The sequence below is a fragment of the Xyrauchen texanus genome, chromosome 27 (genome assembly GCF_025860055.1).
Source record: "Xyrauchen texanus isolate HMW12.3.18 chromosome 27, RBS_HiC_50CHRs, whole genome shotgun sequence".
NCBI classification, from domain to species: domain Eukaryota; kingdom Metazoa; phylum Chordata; class Actinopteri; order Cypriniformes; family Catostomidae; genus Xyrauchen; species Xyrauchen texanus.
The window spans coordinates 11381715-11401404 of NC_068302.1; the positions used below are offsets into that span (position 1 = coordinate 11381715).

General features: G+C 35.8%; 1 protein-coding gene across 1 annotated transcript in view; it reads right to left on the minus strand.

The window, feature by feature from the left end:
• Nucleotides 1-19690, minus strand: part of LOC127621506 (PDZ and LIM domain protein 2-like) — a 125222-nt gene that overhangs the window by 80164 nt on the left and 25368 nt on the right. Inside the window, exon 2 of the mRNA XM_052095145.1 lies at nt 2269-2400. Within this exon, the coding sequence (XP_051951105.1) occupies nt 2269-2364 (96 nt within the window). The 5' untranslated portion in view covers nt 2365-2400. The remainder of the gene's footprint in view (nt 1-2268; nt 2401-19690) is intronic.

Genomic DNA, 19690 nt, shown 5'->3' on the forward strand with positions numbered 1-19690 from the left:
TTTTTGTTTTAGTTCAGAGGGACTGTTTTGGTTCATTCTTAGAAAAGAAAAAAGGAATTACTTTGTCACATAAAAAAACAAAAATAAATGGGTTCCAGACTAGGTGGCAGAAGTTTAAAAGACTCAACATCACGACTGAAAATAGTCTCTTACAATTGCCAGTGTTGAAGGCTTGCTCTCAAAGTAAATGCTGATTGGTCCACCTGTTCTTAGAGACACAGTTTCACGTTAAATATGTGTAAACTCAACAACCCATTGACTCATGCTTCATGGCTAAACCTAAATGAGGCATGTCAAAGTCAACACTTTCAACAATTTTATGAGGGTACCAGGATATAACGAGAAAAGTAGGGCAGGTGGCTCGAGAGGAGTCGGAAAAGTACAAAAGAGATACGAATATGAAATAAAAGAAAAGCTGTTCCATCTCGATCAAACAAGTTATTATATTTTTATAAATCATTATGAAGATAACTTCATAATGATGAAGTTTTTTTCTTTCATTAATTCTTTCATTAATTTGCAAAAGCTAAATTCACAAAATCCGACAATGCAAGAAAACCATGTTTACATGAGACTTCAAATCATCTGGTTATTCTCTGATTTTGCCATCAAGACTTTAATAATCGTGTGCAGAATACTTGTGCACTTTGAATAAGATAAGCAAGAACACCGGTAAAAAGGTGTTTACATGCTAAATCAGGGTAGTGGGCAAAAATCTATGTATAACGATCAGTTTATGCTTAAAACATCTATGAGCTTACCGTGTTAAATGGAAAGGTGTTTAAATGACAACACAAGATGTTGACTTGAGCATAATTGGAGTAAGATCGTTGCAATTGTATATGTAAACGCGCTCAGTGATGCATTGAGGTAAACAGGGTAAATTTTGTTTTCATGTTGATTTATAAATACATAGTTTTCTGTATATTACAGGGGTGTGAATCTTTGGGTTCAAAGCAAATCGATTCGATTAACGATTCATAGGTTCTCGATTCAGAATGAATTTTAATTTCAATTTTAAAATTCCCTGATTTTTCCAGGTTTCCATGACCATGGGAACTCTGAATCAGTAAAACAATCCAAATATTACAGCATTAAAGTATAATTATACGACTACAGTAAGTTTCCTCAAGGCCACAAACAAGGAAAAGAGAAAAGAAATATCTACGGTTTACTTCAAATTAAATGTTTCCTGCATGCGAAGTCCCCAACTAAACCATAAAACCAGTAAAATGGCACTTATTTACCTAATAGAAAAGTTTCACAGCACTAACAGCATTTTATTTCAGTTGTGGCTATGCAAAGGCTGAAATGCAGCCAGCTGATTTGCTGCCTAATAATCAGTTAATGGCTTAACCGATAGCACTTTTGAATTAACTCTTAAAGAAACTGGTCTCAGAACAGTTTGAAAAGAACTTTCTTGACAAGTTTTCTGAGGCAGCCAATGAGTTGGCAGCTATACGTTGCTTTGAGCGAGTTTCATTCCAGACAAGATTGCGAGCTGTCAATTGTTCATCTGATAGCCAGTGGCCATCTTGAGGAAAGTTCAGACACGAGGTGCTCGAAAGCCATTTAGAAAACGTTTCAATGAACGTTAAGGATGGAACCGAGAGCTGGCGTGTTCCCGCGAAGGGTGACAGAAGAATGCAGCGTGCGCCTGTGAAGGGAGAGCCTATGAGAACGACGGCGCACGTCTACATTAAGTCACACGTGTAACTAATTAAATGTCTTTTTTAAAATGCAGTTCACCGTTTTGTCGAATTATGATTAATTTAATAGTTAGCATTTTAAATCAATTATTGACCAACATTAACAATTCTCGATTCAAAAATAATTTCAAGATTGATCCATATAGATCGGCAAGATAAATAACTGATGCATTGAGAAAACGAGTGAATCATTACACTCCTAGTATATTATTTATGATTTACACTTTATATAATCATTACACACATAATTCTATGAACAGGTTAATAATAGTTATAGGAGAATACACAGTGTATGGAAAAATGATGGAACAAAACAATGGCTTGACCATCAGCATTCCCCTTTCCCTTCCTATATTCAGGAACTTCTTCTTTAATGATCCAGTTCTTGTTTGGTTTGAGTAACCAAGGAGACAAAGAGCAAAACAAGCAGTGATCAAAACAAAAAGTGAGGTATTAAGACATTGGGCATGTTGGTTCATTGCTTCAAACACTACAGCAAAAAAACTAAATGATGTGCAATGTTCTGGACAGGTACTTTGGTTAATGGGTTGAAAATTACCTTGGAGACGGTTATGGCCTTCTTGAAGTCTCGCCCTCCATATATTCTGAATCCCCAGGGAGATGGGCCAATCAGGTTTACTGTAAACGGCATCATGTGACCACAGGCTGCTACCCAGTGCTCTCAGGAGTGCTGCAGGACGAATAGAGAGTGAGAAAAGTTAAAAAAAGCGATGAGAAAGAGAGAGAGAGAGACTTGGTATTATCTGGTTTTATTTGACATCAGCCTGACTTGCCACAGATCTGCTTCATAGTTTCCACTTCTCTAAGCCAAGGTGTTGAAAGGTCAACGGTTTTCACCTGTTCCTCAGAACACCTTTCATCATATTCCACATGACTGTAGATCAAATCCACCGACATACACACAGCAACCAGGACTCAGAGTAAGGTGCTACATAACTGAAATTCCTTTAGACTGACATTCCATACCACCAGAGTTAAACTCTGATTGGATTCAGTTTGGCCCATAATTGTACAGTGCTCATTTAGGTGTAAAAGGGCGCCCTACCTGTCTGTAGTGGCCTGTTACTACTCTGGAAGCTAAATTAAATATATAAATGTTCACCAATTAGTGAATTAGTTCTCTAGATCGACTGATCTTGGGGTTTTTTCACATTATACAAAAAAAAAAAAAAAAAACTCAAGCAGAGAGGGGAATCAGCCTCTATTATAGAAGCAGGCTTTTAAGTGCTCCAGTTACACTGAACCCCATTCATACCATTGCAGACAGTGGGGCAAGCATTTATTACAAGCACATGTGCAGCTGAGGAGGCCCTGACATTGCTGGCTCCTCACAGATGCACGTCTGTGGTGCCGAGAGGGAAGGGTAGTGGGCACAAATGAGAACATAACCAAGCAGTAGTGACACCATCTACATTTCTGGATAAAGAGATTAGAGATTTCTTGTTGCTTTCAGCTATGTTATAAACCCAAAATAAAGAAATGTCATGCTTTTACATTAGACAGTATGTTTCAATGTTCAAGGTACTAGACTGCAAAGTCCAACCAAGAGTGTGGTAGGGGTTTTTGGTGGATGAGTATTCAACCATCCAGACTAGGGTTGCTCCAATACTATGGATGGGCATGAGTAATTTTGTAGTCAAGTACTCTAACCCACAAAAAAAAAATAGATTACTTGTAAATTAAAATACAAGCTGGTAATCTTCAGAGTTTCTCGTACCACTTTGCATTTCCTTTCCACCATAAAAACAGATCCTTGTCTGTTTGTATGCATGACTCAAACAAGAACTAAATATCAATAGAGGAGAATTCAATAACAATCAAAATATTACAACTATTGCTATTGCCACATTTGGCTTTGCTTGATAGCACAAAGACACCATTGTGTCTCCTCCTCACATCAAACACCTAAACAACACACACATCCACAGTGCCCTTAAGTGGAGTCGGATTTAACTGTGAGGTTTGGTGAGAGATGCAGAGAGAATGTACAGGAGATTTCATTGTTGCCCACGGCAGGCAAATGCGCAAAGGAAAGTAAATTTGCGATATTCTAATTGTGTTTTTAATTGTCGCCTAGCTGGTGCAGAACGAATACTTGATTAGTTGATTACTCGAGCACATACCTATCAGATACAAATATTTTTGGTTTTGGTATGATGCCAGCCCTGGTATCGATATACCAGGCATGGTCACATTTACCTTTGCATGTGAAATTCTGAGGGAAAAGAAGACATAGGCGAATGTGATGCACATGTGAAACCAGCAAAAAACTAAACAAGAAGCCACCATTTAATACTGCACTTAATACTCTGGGAGAGAGAAGTTAAAGAAACTTGCCACTAAAATGATATCCTTGTCCATTGTGAATATTAAGCATAGCAATGTATGAAGCAACTCCCACACAGAGGTCACTGCTAAACCAAACAACTTCCTAATGGGCAACGTGGCAAATTAACGTGTCAAAGTTCAAACTTGAACGCCACGCAAAATACATGAGGGGAAATTCTTCGCCTCTGGAAGTCAGTACACTATTCATCCCAAAAGATGACAATATTTCACCTGTGGAATTTTGCCATGTGAAGGCAAATGTTGAAGGCTGATGTTCAGTACACTCTTGCTTTTGTTATAATGTTTACATATAATAATATTAAATACAAAATAATTGATATGTAAAATTGTTATCAGTAATATTATTGCTACTAAAAGTTTTATACAGTACAAATCTGTCGTAATGTCATCAATATCATTCATCCAGTTGAATAGAGCTTTAATTTTGGTGGAATACTTATTTTGGCTTAACCACTCTGTGGAAGCGAGGGCATGGTCAAACTCATGACTGGGGAGAGAGGAAGTGGTAAGGATTTTCTGTGTTTGCAGTGAGAGACAGGGGAGATAAAAACGGCCCGGTGCCCAGAGAGAGGGAGAGGGGCACACGAAAGACTGCGTGTATGCTGAAAAGCCATCCTTTGTTGTGTGCAAGATGAAGAGCGATTGCTGTTTGTTGAGAAGTCAAATCTGAATCGGGTGGATCGTGGAAACCTGCTCCCTCTCTCTCCCTGTGAAGAGAGCAGCACCTCTCATTCATTCGGAAGCATGCAGCGCATGCAGACTATATACAGTATATTAAATTAAATTGCACATTTTTACAGTTTAATGATCACACTTGGCCATATCTAGATTTGAGTTTAGTTTGAGGAAAATTGTATTTGATTTAATAAAAAAAAAAAAAAAAAAAAAAAAAGTAAAATTTTGCTTGTAGCACTATACTGTAGTACAGTACCGGAATTAGATGATGATATCCTATAGTATTAAAAATATTGGTAAACGGGTATTTTGCTTATACCGGTATACCACACAACTAATCCCTTGTCTTCGTCATGATATAAAACGGCAAGTTTGACAATGTCAAGGGCTCTTCACTCCAAACATGTCTGTTAAAAAATAAAATAGACAGCACCATGAATAGAACAAAGGACACATTTTTTTCAATAGTTGACAGAGTTTACATTTATTAAAAAAAACTTTAAATCAGCTCTCCTGCGCAAGACGCTGAAAAAAACGACACTGCGCAATGGTCAAAGATCACTGTCTAGTGCATGTTTAAACAGGAAAACAACTGAAAAACAGAATGGGCACAAAAATGCTTGAGGTATGAACTGCCCCTCAGAGTCATGACCTACCTATTAGCTTATATGCTCCAACATGCTGAGCTGTGGTGCTCATGAGAGTGATGCAAATTTGAGCCCGATTTGGATCTTTTTCCAATTCCTGGCCACCACCAACACTCCCCATAATTTCCCACCCCTGCTCTACTATCAACTTAAAAAAAATGGCCAAAAACTCATTTAAATTCTTTGAAATTTAATGTAAACTGATCTAAACAAATATAAAAGTTAAAGTACATTTTGTCAGAACATATTGTGAGGTCAAGCATGTAGAGTCGGTATCTCTTCCATTCCCAGTATATTCCAAATAATTACTAATAACCAACATATCCAAATAAAAGGAGATTTATAATGAGTAAAACAATGTGCATGTGTTAAATGAAGTCTATCTGTGGCACAAATGTTTGTGGCACATTACTATTTGGAGAAAAGTATGGAACAAATTAGCAATTTACCAAGTGTTGTTTTCATGTGTTTCAAGGATACTCAAGAAACCCATGCAAGATGCTATAATAAGGCATTGGCCTAAAGCAAGTCTTGTACAAGATCTATGTACATTTCACCATGAATGGTGCTAAAGAACTATTTACCTGACAGCTAAAACATGCCTGGACTTTATGACGCAAAGCTTCAAAAAATTAAGACATGTTCGCTGTCGGGTTCACCTGATGTATGAGAACTGAGTTGGTTGTCAGTCAGCATTTTGGGGTCTGGAATGTGATCTGAGATCATTTATTGCTAAATATTAAAAAGGCAGACTCAGTAAATTGAAATCAAATGCTGTGGATGCAAAAAGCAGTTAGCGATTTCATTACAGACATATATTTTTCGCAGACATGAATGCATGTTTCATTACCTAATTCACTTTTTACTGAAAGTTTCCAATAGCAGATGGGATTTACTTGATCAGCATTTCTCAACTGGTGGGTCACAAAGAACAATGCCATGTATTTTCTGCATTGAAAATTGTTCAGCAGCCACCTGAACGAATATCGGGTCACCATGGTAAATGAAATTATATTTAGCTCGCGTTTGGCACTTAAGACACGGTAAATGCGAGTGGTTCTGTAATGGATGGCCCCACACTAACAAAAACCATGCCTCAATCGCACTGCGTAAATGCTCAACCCATTTGAATTCTAGAGAAAATGTTCTAGCTCAAAGCGCTATGGAGGAAGTCAAACCTCTCAAATAGTAAACAGCTTAGAACTGATAAACAGCACTGAGAAAAAGAGACAACACAGTGCCATGCACCAAATAAAGGTTATTTATATTTCACATCATCACCCCTGTTGACAAACAACAAAAATAATGTTACTTGATTCTAGGGCTGCAACTAACGATTATTTTGATCATAGATTTATCAAATCAAATCACTTTGTCACACAACTGTGTACACAAGTGCAACAGTAGGTGAAAGTCTTGTGTGCAGTTCCAAATAACATAGCAGTACCAATTACAATAAACAACATATTTACACAACACAATTTACATAACAAATGTACACATATTTACACAACACAATACACAATGTACAGTAAACAATACACACAACTATTATTATTATTATTATTATTATTATTATTGTTGTTGTTGTTTTTATTATTGGAGTCACACATACATATTCAGATTCAGATTCTCAGTATTAGTAAGTTGCCTATTTTATTTAATTTATTCAATAAAAGTATCAATACTGTCCTCATTATGTTTTCAGTCACAATACATTATTGTCCAAAAACATTTTACTTCACTTACCCGTGCTTCCCGTTCTTCGTTCGCCATGCTGGATTACTGAGGTAAAGGCTTCATTTCCTACCCCTGGAGTTTTAAATATTAATAAAACTATTCGTTCCTTACTTCAAAAAGACATTGTCACTATGCCAAACTGTACTGTTTATTGGAATAGACTGGTGGAAGGTTTATTATGGAAGGCCATCTGGGCTTTACCAAACAAATATTTATTAGTAAATAAAGTTAAGGAAATAACTTTCAAAATCTTACACCGATACTGCCCAGTTAATATTTTTCTTGTTAAATTTAAAAAGGATATTGATTTGAACTGTTCTTTGTGCAATACATTGCCTGAGACTTTGTTTCATCTATTTTGGCATTGTGCTCATGTAAGGACATTTTGGAAAGATTTGACCAGATTTATAATTGATAATATTGAACCCACTTCTTCCTTAGGTTTAGATAACATTATATTTGGTTTTACTAATATCCCCTCAAATAAAAGAAAAGAATACTATATTATAAATTTTATTTGAATTTTTGCTAAATTTCATATACATAAAAGTACAGTAAATCCCAACCTTTGTTTTTGGTTCTTGAAAAAGAAATTCAAATATATATAAAGACTATTTTTCATTCATATAATAAGAAAGCAATTAAAACTGTTTCTATATGGGAGTCCTTCAATATATTTACATAATGTTTAGCCTTCCCCCCTGGCTGTATTGTTTTTCTCTTTATATATGTATTATTGTAGTTTTGACTGTACATTGACTTTGTTTGAATCTTAATAAAAAAAATAAAAACAATTCAGTTTCCGTTCTAATTAATCCATATTGCGCAAAAGGTGCGCAGAATCAGTGGCTTATGATATGATTGGTTAAGCTCGCATCTGATTGGCTAAAGAGTACGACAGACCCACGTGGGAAGAGATCTCTGCCAGGAAAGTCTCAAAAACACACACACAAATCCGAGGGGATTCACACGTGAATGACGATTTGCACATTCAGATTCAGGATACACTCGTACATTTTAAACATTCGAAACATTTTGTGACTAGTTGTATATCTATGAAGTATGTTTTGCGTTTGTAAAATGTATTTTACGTATGCATACTTTTGCGCATGTGAATAGCTTTTTGTGAATATAAATTTTTTTCACGCACGTGATTTTTTTTTTTTGTGTACGTGAATTAGGTTTCATGCATGTGAAATTGTCTACGCACATGTGAATCATTTTTTGTTGAATTATTAATGATTGATTTGGCTCCATATTTAATTCAGTAAAGAAATTCTCTGCAAAAAATCCTATTGTTATCAAGTGTTTTTGTCTTGTTTTCCATTTAAAATCATCATAAAAATCCTTAAAACAAGATAGATTTACTTAAGCAACATATAAGATATTTAGACTTGCTGCTTCTCATGTGAATGCATCTTTTTACAGGATTTTTAGATATTGATATTGGAAAAGAAGCCAAAACAAAAATGTATTTTGTTTCAGTAAATAATGGGGTGAAGACTACCTCTCTAAACATTTCTCTTCAATCCATCTTTAAATTAACTTCAAACTCTCTCTTATTAATAGTGCCCAACTGATTTATCGGATAGTATCGTAACAGTGTATATGTTTTCAGATATGCACAGATATTAAAACCTTTTTTCAGAACATGTAAAAGCAGAAAACAATGCCTGGGGTGATTTAGAATTGGTGTCAAAACGTAGTTTGTCCAGCAGGCTCTGACTCCATTGTTTACAAAGCTGAACTGCCGGTGGTTCTGCAGACAGTGCGGAGTTAAGCGGGGTCTTCACTGTAAGTTGCTAACTAGTTGTTTAATATCAATGACCCCATAATTTTCCCTTTTCAATATATCTAATAACGCTAACCCTGTCCCTGACAACCATGCCACTCTTGTTTACAGCATCTGTTTGCAGTGTTAGCCAGCTATAGATTGTCAGTGCAGTCAGTAACATATAAGATTGAAAGGTCAACATCAGAGCATCTTTTTGCAGCTCAGCAGACAACGGTGCGGTGGTGGATTGTGTCTGTGTCAACTATGCTATATTGTTACATAGTTGGTGAAACGCAATGCTGGAAAGTAAGTCTTTAAAAAGTATTTGTATTTATTCTTTATTTTATCAGTGTTCAATTCTAGAATTGGTTGACAATGTATAATAATAAATATGAAATATTCTTTGATAAAAAAAATTAGGGCTGTCAATCGATTAATTACATGGTGTCCCGATTAATTAAATCGCGATTAATTGAATATACAAATATTTGCAGAGAAAGCCCCTCATATAACAATAATTCAATATATAATGATGAAATAATTATACATAGTTATCTGTAAATATAAAAAATTTTATATATATATATATATATATATATATATATAAAAAATAGAAAATATTCAGATCATTCTTGTAGCAGAAGAGTTAATCATTGATAATACAAAAGAAAACCAGTTGAAAACCACTGAGTAGAATCTCAACATGTCAGCGTCCATGAGGGTGCACCCAGCTCCATGTTGAATACTTTTTCTAGAAGACTGATATGACTAAATTATTAATCCCATGTCAGTTTACATTATTTAAATTTTTTTTTTTGTTCAAAATTACTATGAATTTTTGGACTGAGTGCACGCATACAAATGTTATTTGTTCTGGAATGTACAATTTGATTTCCCACTGATACCGAACTGAGGTTTACAGCCTTTATCTCTCTGGAGAAGATTCATGGTCTCACCCTGATTTGACCTTTAAATGTAGTTTCAATTTTCTTATGCAATACTGATTAGAAATACAGTAAATTGTTTTGACCAAAGTCTCCCTCTAAGGGCTTGTCTGTCATTCTCTCAAATGCTGTCATAACACTTAAGTGGAAGAAATAAATATTTTCAATCATGAAAAAGGATGTCAAATTTCAATAATTTGTCAAATTGAATGTCATTTAGATGAGCAATCACTTTAGTAATGTCAAAAGAACCAGTACTTCGGTACTTAAAAGTCAATATTAAAACGAAAAAAGACAACTATACCAGTGTTTCTGCAGTACCAAGCAGACTCACTTTGGTCTGACTGACTGACAGACAGATGGCTGCATACACAAGATGTGATAAAGTCTGCATGGGATGCGTGCTGCAAAGTGAATGTGTGAAGCCGCTCATATTCTGAAAACACAGACTGTTCAAAACACCACATTTTATGAGTATCGTGCACTGTTCTAATTGTAGTAGATGACAGAAGAGAGCACTCATTCATTGTGAAGCACACAGCGCCCGCAGACAAAAAAAAAAAATCATAATTCGATTACAGCATTTGGCGCTTCAATAATCACACTGGGTCATACAACCAACGTCTTATCTGGAAGTGTAAAACTACCCTCATAAACACAGAACCAGAAAAGCCTTAACGTCAAAATATTTTTTTTAAATTCAAAATAAAAGCTTGATGGCTGAAATTCAGACAGAAATATATTACTAGTGTTTAGTCAAATTTATTTTATATATATATATATATATATATTTATATATATATATATATTTATATATATATATATATATATATATATATATATATATTTTTAATTTATTTTATTTAATAATAATAATAATAATAATAATAAGCAGCATAAGTGCTGATGTACTGAACATAAGTTTTATCAATGTTTTCATTTATAATGTGATGCTCTGTTGTGCAGCACTTTATTTGACAAAACATTAAACCAATGTTTTGTTTTGGTTATGTTGTGAATTTGTTGTATTTTCATTTGATTAAAGATTGGATTCATTTGATTCAACAAATTTTGATAATGAAATTGAATTGTTACAAATTGAATTCAGAAACAATACTGATTTCATAGGGCCCTACTTAAATTGAAGCAATGTTTACTTATTTGAGAAACATGCTATTGTTTTAATTTATTATTTACATTGAAATTTTAATCGTTTTTTTACATGTAATTTTTATTTTAACAGGCTAAAGGAGTGTTCAATAAAATATTGCCTGTTTTTTATTTATGTGGTATCAAATTGACATCGAGAATTGTGAAAATGTACTGTATCGATACAATTGGTACTACTGAGATTTTGCTATTGTGACAACACTAAATCACTTAATGAATCCTTGCATGTGCATTTTTCAACTTCATTTTAAAAGTGATGTGTAATTTTCTTTATGTTAAAATCTTTCTAGCACAGGTTAATATGTCAGGACAACTATTAAGTAAGCTATCCGTAGGTTGATAGTGCTGTGGCGCTAGAGATGTGAATCTTCACTGGCCTCAAAATTCGATTACAATTCAAAAGGGTAACGATTCAATTATAAACCGATTCTCAATGAATCATGATGCATCTTGTCCTTCAATCTCTTTCTTTTTCAGTTTCTTCAAAATTAATTTTTTACGCTATTATCCCTTTCAGCTTTTTATTTAACAGCAGTTTTAAAAATCAGAAAGAGTCACATTACATAAACTGGCCTTTTGCATTCAATATGAGCGGTGAACAAAATATGGAACATCCACAAGATTAAATAAATGCTTCTATAGTTTAAAAGTGTGTCTCAGCTTTTCAGTTTCTTTCTTTAGGACCTTATTAAAATCTCTTAAAAGCACAAAAGCACACTGAATACTATGACTTCAACTGATTATATTATTTTTGTTTGAGCATTGTAAATCATTTAATAGTACATAATATTTTTTTTTTTTTTTAAATGAATCTATGCAATGCTATTAATTTTCATTTTTAAGCACAACTGGAAGTTGCTGGTCTAGGATGAGCGATATATCTGCTTCTATGAGAGTGCAGTGGTCAGTTTCTCCTCACCTGTACAGGTGATAGTAAAGCGGTTTAAATAGCGCAGTTTTTGCTTCAGAAATGTATCAAGCGTCCTGTATGCACCGTTCCATCTTTTTGCTCTGTGAGTAGAAGATAAAACCTTTATCACCACCATCTCCCGAACCGTTGCCTCGTCATTATTTTCTTGTGTTTTCCCCCGTTGTGTGCAAATCAGTGCAATTATGGGTGTGAGCTCGTCTTTCATGTCATTTGTTGGCTTCTTAATCACGAATAAACTCTCCCGTTGCTATGTGCGTGTGTTTGTGAAAGAATTTCTGGATCGTAGTTTCATTCGGGCACAAATGGTCATGTGTTTGATACAGCTAGTCTGCAAACAGTTGTGTTTGTGCACTTGACTTTAGTGTATGCCCTTAACTCGCATCTTTGTTTCCACATCTGTCTTTTGACGTGCACCATTGCTCTGCCGTGATTTAAACTGAACTCAGAATCGATTCTGATTCTTTTGAGAATCGATTCAGAATCGTTCGAGTATGAATCGCGAGGCATCGCTGAAGTGATTTTTTCCATCAGCTCTATGTGACGCCATCACAACATTACTCTGTTTGGGTAAGTATCCTGACATAACATGACAAGAGTTTAGGGCGGGACTAGAGGTCGACCGATTAATCGGCCGATTTTTAGCATTTTTTACATAATCGGCATCGGCCAATATCCAAGTATATCAAGCCGATTATTAGGCAGGCGCATCTGTGGGCAGCCTAGTGTTGTTGTGGAACACGTGTTCGACGCACACTGCCCCTAGAGTCATTTTCCAGCAGAGTGAGCAGACCTCATCCAGTGCCTAAGGAAGGAGCTAAGTTCCTTGGAGAAAACAGTAAGGACTACATTTGTATAACTTCTTTATATTTAATTAAAAACTTTTGATATTTTACTGCCAACTTCCAGAAAAAACGCGACATGACGTTCGGCTACTTTTGGATATTGATAGCATAGTTGAATTTGCATTATCACAGCAGAAGGGTGGCTATCATGTCACAATAAGTAAGCAAGAATTTAGCAATTACAGACAGTGAATCTGAGACTTTTATTTGTTCTGTTCGTGTGTCTTATATTTGAGAGGGTTGTCACTCTATGTAGAGAAATAAGTAATAAAAAAGATATCAACGCGCTATATGCTATTGAAGGACTGGCTTTGGTAAGCTCGGACGTTACCGGTTCTGCTGTCAGTACTGGAGAAATTAAGAAAATACATTTATTATTGCTATAAAGAGAAAGTTATTTTATCTCGCCAGCCATTTCTATGTATAATAATATGAAACCATTTGTCTGTGATGCAATTTAGCTATTCGCAGTCAGAGAGAGAGAGAGAGAGAGAGAGAGGCTGCACACAGCTGAGCACAACACGAGCCCAGCTAAATGAGTGACAGAACTAAACATTCAAACGTAGCCTGGTTTAGATCTGTGATATTAGTCTGATTTTATTTTATATTTCGCCTTCCAAAGATTATAAAAAGAATATTTATACATAAGCCGCGATTCTGTCTAGCACAACTTCCTTCCCTTCACAGCGGTGCACTGACATTTGTCCCTAAAACTCAAACTTAACGTCAGAATCAGCACGATCGGTGATTGTTGTAAAATACAGTCTAGCTACTGTTGCTAAATTGCGGGACACGTTTAATAATAAAAAGAGCGCAAGAGATACCGTTCCCAAGGCGCAGCCTCGAAACACACCGCAAAGAGACAAGCAAAGTATAGACTACTTTGGGTTTCATGTGCACGTCTAAACGATCAACTATACACAAAAATATGTCAAAACGACCGGCTTGTAGATTCACTTAAACACAGTTTATGTCTTAAATTGACGTAGTTATGGAAATAGTTGGGAGAAAATATGCTGCATCAGGAGCCTATTAGATCTGAACTCTGTCTTAAAGGGGAAGCATCCTAATAAACATGTGACGATTGAGCCATTACTGCGAATCAAACAAGAAAAGGCAAAGAGAAAATCACTTACAGCTCTTGAATGAATAACTTCTGCATTAATAAGCATTAATCTATCTATGATACAACTATGCAGTGTTATTTTACAATTGATTACTAGATTTCTTTTTAGACCACACCTGAACAGTAATGTTAGTAGACCTTCCTGAAATTAAATCACCGTGCCTATATAACGTTTATCTTTGTTATAATAATATTATATATATATATATATATATATAAAATAACAAAAAGAACCGTTAAGAATACAGCTGAAGTACCGGATCGATAAGCAGTATCGGTAAGATAGTAATACCATTAAAACCTTAACGATACCCATCCCTAGTTATGCCTGTGCTTCTCTTGGATGCTCTGAATATTGGATTACGTGTCTGGATTGCCCCTTAATTAAAGCTGCATTTGGATCTCAACCTTCGTGTCTCGGAGCAGTTCGTAACACCTGCTTTGTTTATTTAATATATTTGTTATACATTATTTATACAATATGTTTTTACATTATACATTTTTAATTTAAGTGTCAAGTGTTCAATAAATGTATTTTTTGAGAAATTTTGTCTATCTTAAGTAATTATTTGTGTTACATTTCATCTTACAAATAAAAGGTTCAAATAAGAGGTTAAAAACAAGCACATATCGGCCAAAATAAATCGGCTGCATTAATCGGCCGACCAGGATTTCAAAAGATCGGCATCGGCCTGAAAAAACCAATATCGGTCGACCTCTAGGCGGGACTATTGGTTTAACCAACCAATGGAAGACAGGGGGAGTGTCTGGGAAACCTGATGAAAAACAATCATTATTTTTGCAACTCAATTTGGTGACAGATATTACACACTTACTTTAAAATATATCTGGTTTTGTTTCCCCCTCATATTATCATTTTTGATTGTATTTTAGTATCATATAGGAAGCATAAAAAACTAAAATGGCAGCATTTTTCAACCACTGCTCAGATGACTATTGAACACATTTGTGCTGAAACTGATTGGAAGTCAAAATGCTTAAATTGATCAAACTATTATTTAAATAAGTTATTTTGAGTTGTCATGAGACTTTGTTGTCTTTCCTCTAAATTGAAAAATGTGATGGGCTTTTTGATATTGTGAATGTACAAACAAACAGCTATGATGAAAATTGTGCTATAAACAAGCTTCTGTATGGTAAAATCAATGGTTTATGAAATGACCACAATTATACTCCCCTGATATAATGAGAAAAGCAATTGCAGATGGAATTTAAAGAATTTGGCCATGTAAACAGTGCAGCATCAGGTCACTGTCTGTGTCACACTGTCCTGCATTTAATATCAACAGGAGTGTGTGAATGCAAGATCCTGGCCCCATACACAGGGACAAAAAGAAATCCACACACACACTTGCATGCAGTCTCCACTACCCACCGTGACCCAGTTGAGGCTACGGATGTCACTGCATTCTTCGAGTGTTTGGTCCGGGAAAGCAAAACTACCCCATCATTAGCTCTCCAGGCAATAAGCAGCCTTAACGATGCCTCCATTTGGGAGGATCTCTCTTAATTACTGTGGCCTCCACAGATTCTGGCTACTGTTGTTGAGTTATGTACGGTAATCACAGGGGAGGAGGCAGCCACATTTTCCCTCCCTTCACAACCTCAATTAGTACAACAGGTTAGTGTGCATTCTCTGCTGCTCTCATTTGCATCAACTGAACAAAAAGAAATGACTAGACCAACACAGAATCTGCACATTTTTTCAGCGCTGACGTATGGGGAAACTTTGTGGAATTCTGCAGAACAAGATTAAATGTGGCACCTGTTTTAGATTGGACATTAAGTTTCTTTAAAACATGTCATTATTAGTGGTGCTTGCCTTAGTAAGCTACTACTATTACTATTGCTCTGACCTTCGTTTTAGGTATTTTTTAAAAAAGAATAAAAATAAAAAAAAAAATCAATCACAAAACTTAGCCTCGTAACTAGGGGTGGTTAAAAATATAGATTTTCAGATGCATCACGATCTTCATTTAAACAATCTCAATATTGATTCTTAAACCCAAGATCGATCTTTTACTCCATGCGCAACCCTCCACAACAATGAGAGGAAATCCCTCAACTTTACAACCAAATTCCACGCTATGCTACAATGTACATATCTGGCAATTGGCTATACATGTTTAGCTTACTCTCACCAGAAATTGTGTAGTATAGTACAGAGTTTTCAGGAGCGAGATAATTTAACTGCGTGTTGAGAGTAAAAGTTGTTCCGTGTAATGTGTGTCCAAAGACTAGATCCACGCAACCCATGTGTCATGGAATAATGTATCCTTTCTATTCTCTACAGTCAGTTGTTGATAAAAAAAAAACAACCAAAAAATTTACATTTTATTGTAATCATGCATAGCATGGATGAGATAAAGCCATTTATGTATTTCACGTTAACATGCGCTCATTTACTGATGCTTATTACAGAATGCCGGTTTTCTTAGGGGGCTTTCACACTAGCACTTTTGGTGCGCACCCCGGTTCGAATGACGTCAGAGTTCGGTTCGTTTGGATGATGTGAACGCTGTCTTCCGAACTCGGGTGCGCACCCGCGAACCGTACTCGGGTCCGCTTAAAAAGGTGGTCTGGGGTACGGTTCATGTGAACTCCAGTACGGTTCGCTGCTGATATGAACGCAATCGAACCAAACCGCGGAAGTGAACCGCTATTGATGACATATAATGTGGTCGTCAGTCTCACACACGTCACTTTCAAAATGAGCGGAAAGGGCTTACTTTCGTGCGTGTGTGTAGCGTGACGCGTGTGTGTGTATACACTTACCTTGACTAAAAGCCGGATTGATGCACACGCACTGCAAGCAGAGAGATGATTTCTGCTTGCCTTCACAAAAATTGTCTTCGGCGGACAGCCTGCTGTCTTTTGAACGATTTCAGTATTTTTGCGGCAGACAGACGCTAAGTGTGTTTCTGTATCTTGATGTTGAAAACAAAACCAAAGGTTAAAAAAAGAAGAACAAATGTGAACCGAGCAAGTCTATTCATTGAATTTTGATGCCTTTTCATTTCAGCGGTTATCAAGCAACACGATTACGCACCAGCTGCAGCTTGATGACGCAAGCGTACCGCGGTTCGGATACAAATATATAATGTGAACACAGTCCATCGGGGGCAGGGGGGAGCAATCGAACTCGGGTTCGGAACAGGCAATCGAACCAAGTGTGAAAGCCCCCTTAGAGACGTTACCAGTTTTTAGCACGTGTTCAACAAATCAATGTAAATGCCTGTAAATAGTATGCATTACATTAATTAATTACATTATTAATTACATTAAAAATTATGCAATTAAGCAAAAAAAAAAATTATGAAAAACGATGTCATATAATATGCAATATATCATATTTATTTAATTTATGGATGTTATTTTTAAAAAGCTAAAATGTGACCAATGATAAACTACTAAAATACAATTAGCAAAATGTATATTTTCACTATGTACCAAGTTAGAAGGTCAGATGTAAAATTAACAGCATTGACTGGGAGATAATTTCTTTCATCTGTAAGCAAAAGGGACATTATAACTGAAATACACCCATATGGATAGATAATGAATCGAAATCGGAATCAAAAGCTTGTGAAATCTGTATCAATGCCCAGCCGTACTCGTAACTCATCCCGCACCATTTGTTTTACACCCATTGATTAGGTGTCAAATCGGCCATCTTATTGAGGAGAGTTGTTTTATGACTTTTATAAGCTATCGGGCCTACGATGATGTTCACCCTGGTAGGTAAAAATGCCTATGCATTTGCTTAACATTAAAAAGTATATTGGCACTGACCACCCACCTATCAATGCCTAAATATAAATAAATAAAAACACAGAACACCATATCTCGGCACAAGAACGTGGAAGTGGGTACTTTTGACTCTGCACAGTCCTACGTGAAACATCGTGGTGGCAATTTTTTTCCATGGCACGCACCACTAACACTCATTTAAAAAAATGTACCAGTTAAGTTTGCATTCAGCTTTGTTTTTTCCCCTGCAGTCCACAACTCTATCAGAAGAGACCAGCAAAACCCATTTTTGTGTCCTGACCCACCAGCTGAGAACCAGTTTAGACCATGTTAAGTAGCCTAATTTTGTACCACTGAACATGTTTGTCAGACATAGGACAATGGTACCCAGTACACGCAGTGCATCCGGAAAGTATTCACAGCGCTTCACTTTTTCCACATTTTGTTGCTACAGCCTTATTACAAAATTTATTAAATTCATTATTTTCCTCAATTCTACAAACAATACCCCATAATGACAACATGAAAGAAGTTTGTTTGAAATCTTTGCAAATGTATTAATTAATCCATTCCAAATGTGGAAAAAGTGAAGCGCTGTGAATACATTCCGGATGCACTGTAGATTCAGCATTTATAATGCTTAGTTTTATTTTAACATGGCTGCCAGTGATTGGCTGATGCTGGCCATTACTTTGAATCAAAATTATTTATTCAGTGATATTCACATATGTGGACATACATTTTTAGGAAAATACTTTGCTGGTTTATTGGGTGCTACTATTTCCAAATTCAAAAGAGAAATGGAAAATACACAGCAGTCAAGATCATGTCTCAAAAGGGTATTGTAGTCACTTCTTTTGTACTGTCCAAATCAGTCACTTATGAAGTCACATTTCAGCTAGAATGCTTCCTTACAAGGCAGCTACCTATGCAGGCAGTAGACAGCAAGGCAGCTCACTACGTTTTTGACCAGAGCCAGCATTTTAGCGTTTGACAAATTCACAACAGGCAAAATGTAGATTTTTTAACTTGTTTAGACTTCTAAGTCTATTTACCTGATGTTTTTACTTAATCGCCCATTTGAATGTGGGAAAGGATTGCAGGGAGGGAAGCTTAGCAAGTACAAATATACATTGTTTGGGTGACTGCAAAAGTGAAAAGTATTTGAATCTCAAAAAATAAATCACAGATTTAGGGGAATCCATGTTGACTTTTTTTTGTCTTTTGCCAAAGGTCCATTAGTTGAGTTTATGTTTTGCTTCAGTTCCTTGACTTGAAAGAGGAAACTTGAGTAGATCCAAGCATGGAAAACTGGCAAAACAATGACGATTACACAGTGAACTGTTCACTGGATATCAAATGCCAAACCTAACGCTGTTTTATTAATAAGATGGAAATCCCTTCAACTAGATGAAAATGCTTGTGTGGATTTAACAGCTGCTCCTAAACAACATACAGTATGACTGACCAGCAGCTAGAAGCTTATATTGTTTCTCTCTCAGCATCATTTTGCTACTTGTTCATGTAAACTACCAGACACCACCTCACATTCCAACACAACAAAAGCTCACAGGTTAGGGAACACAGAGACTGATATTACTGGTTCAAATGATAAATGGCAACTTTCCCTCTTTTTGCATGTTTTCATTGAATACTCACAATGGCTAGTACTGCTACGTCTAATAAACGGGACTCCTCCTTACATACTTATTACTAATGATGCGAAATCATGCATAGGGCTATTATAATACAAGGATAAACTAATATATATATATAGTATACACACATATATATACACATATATATACACATATATATACACACACACACAAAATGTGTGCATTTTCAGCGAGGTAAAGTTGAAAACACAGAGGTGGGAACAGGCCTCAAAAAGCATCCTCATGATGAAAAAAAACTGCCTGTGTGTTAGATGTCTACTGTAAATGTACCCTTTCATATAACATCACACATGTGAAGGTTAATATATTGGG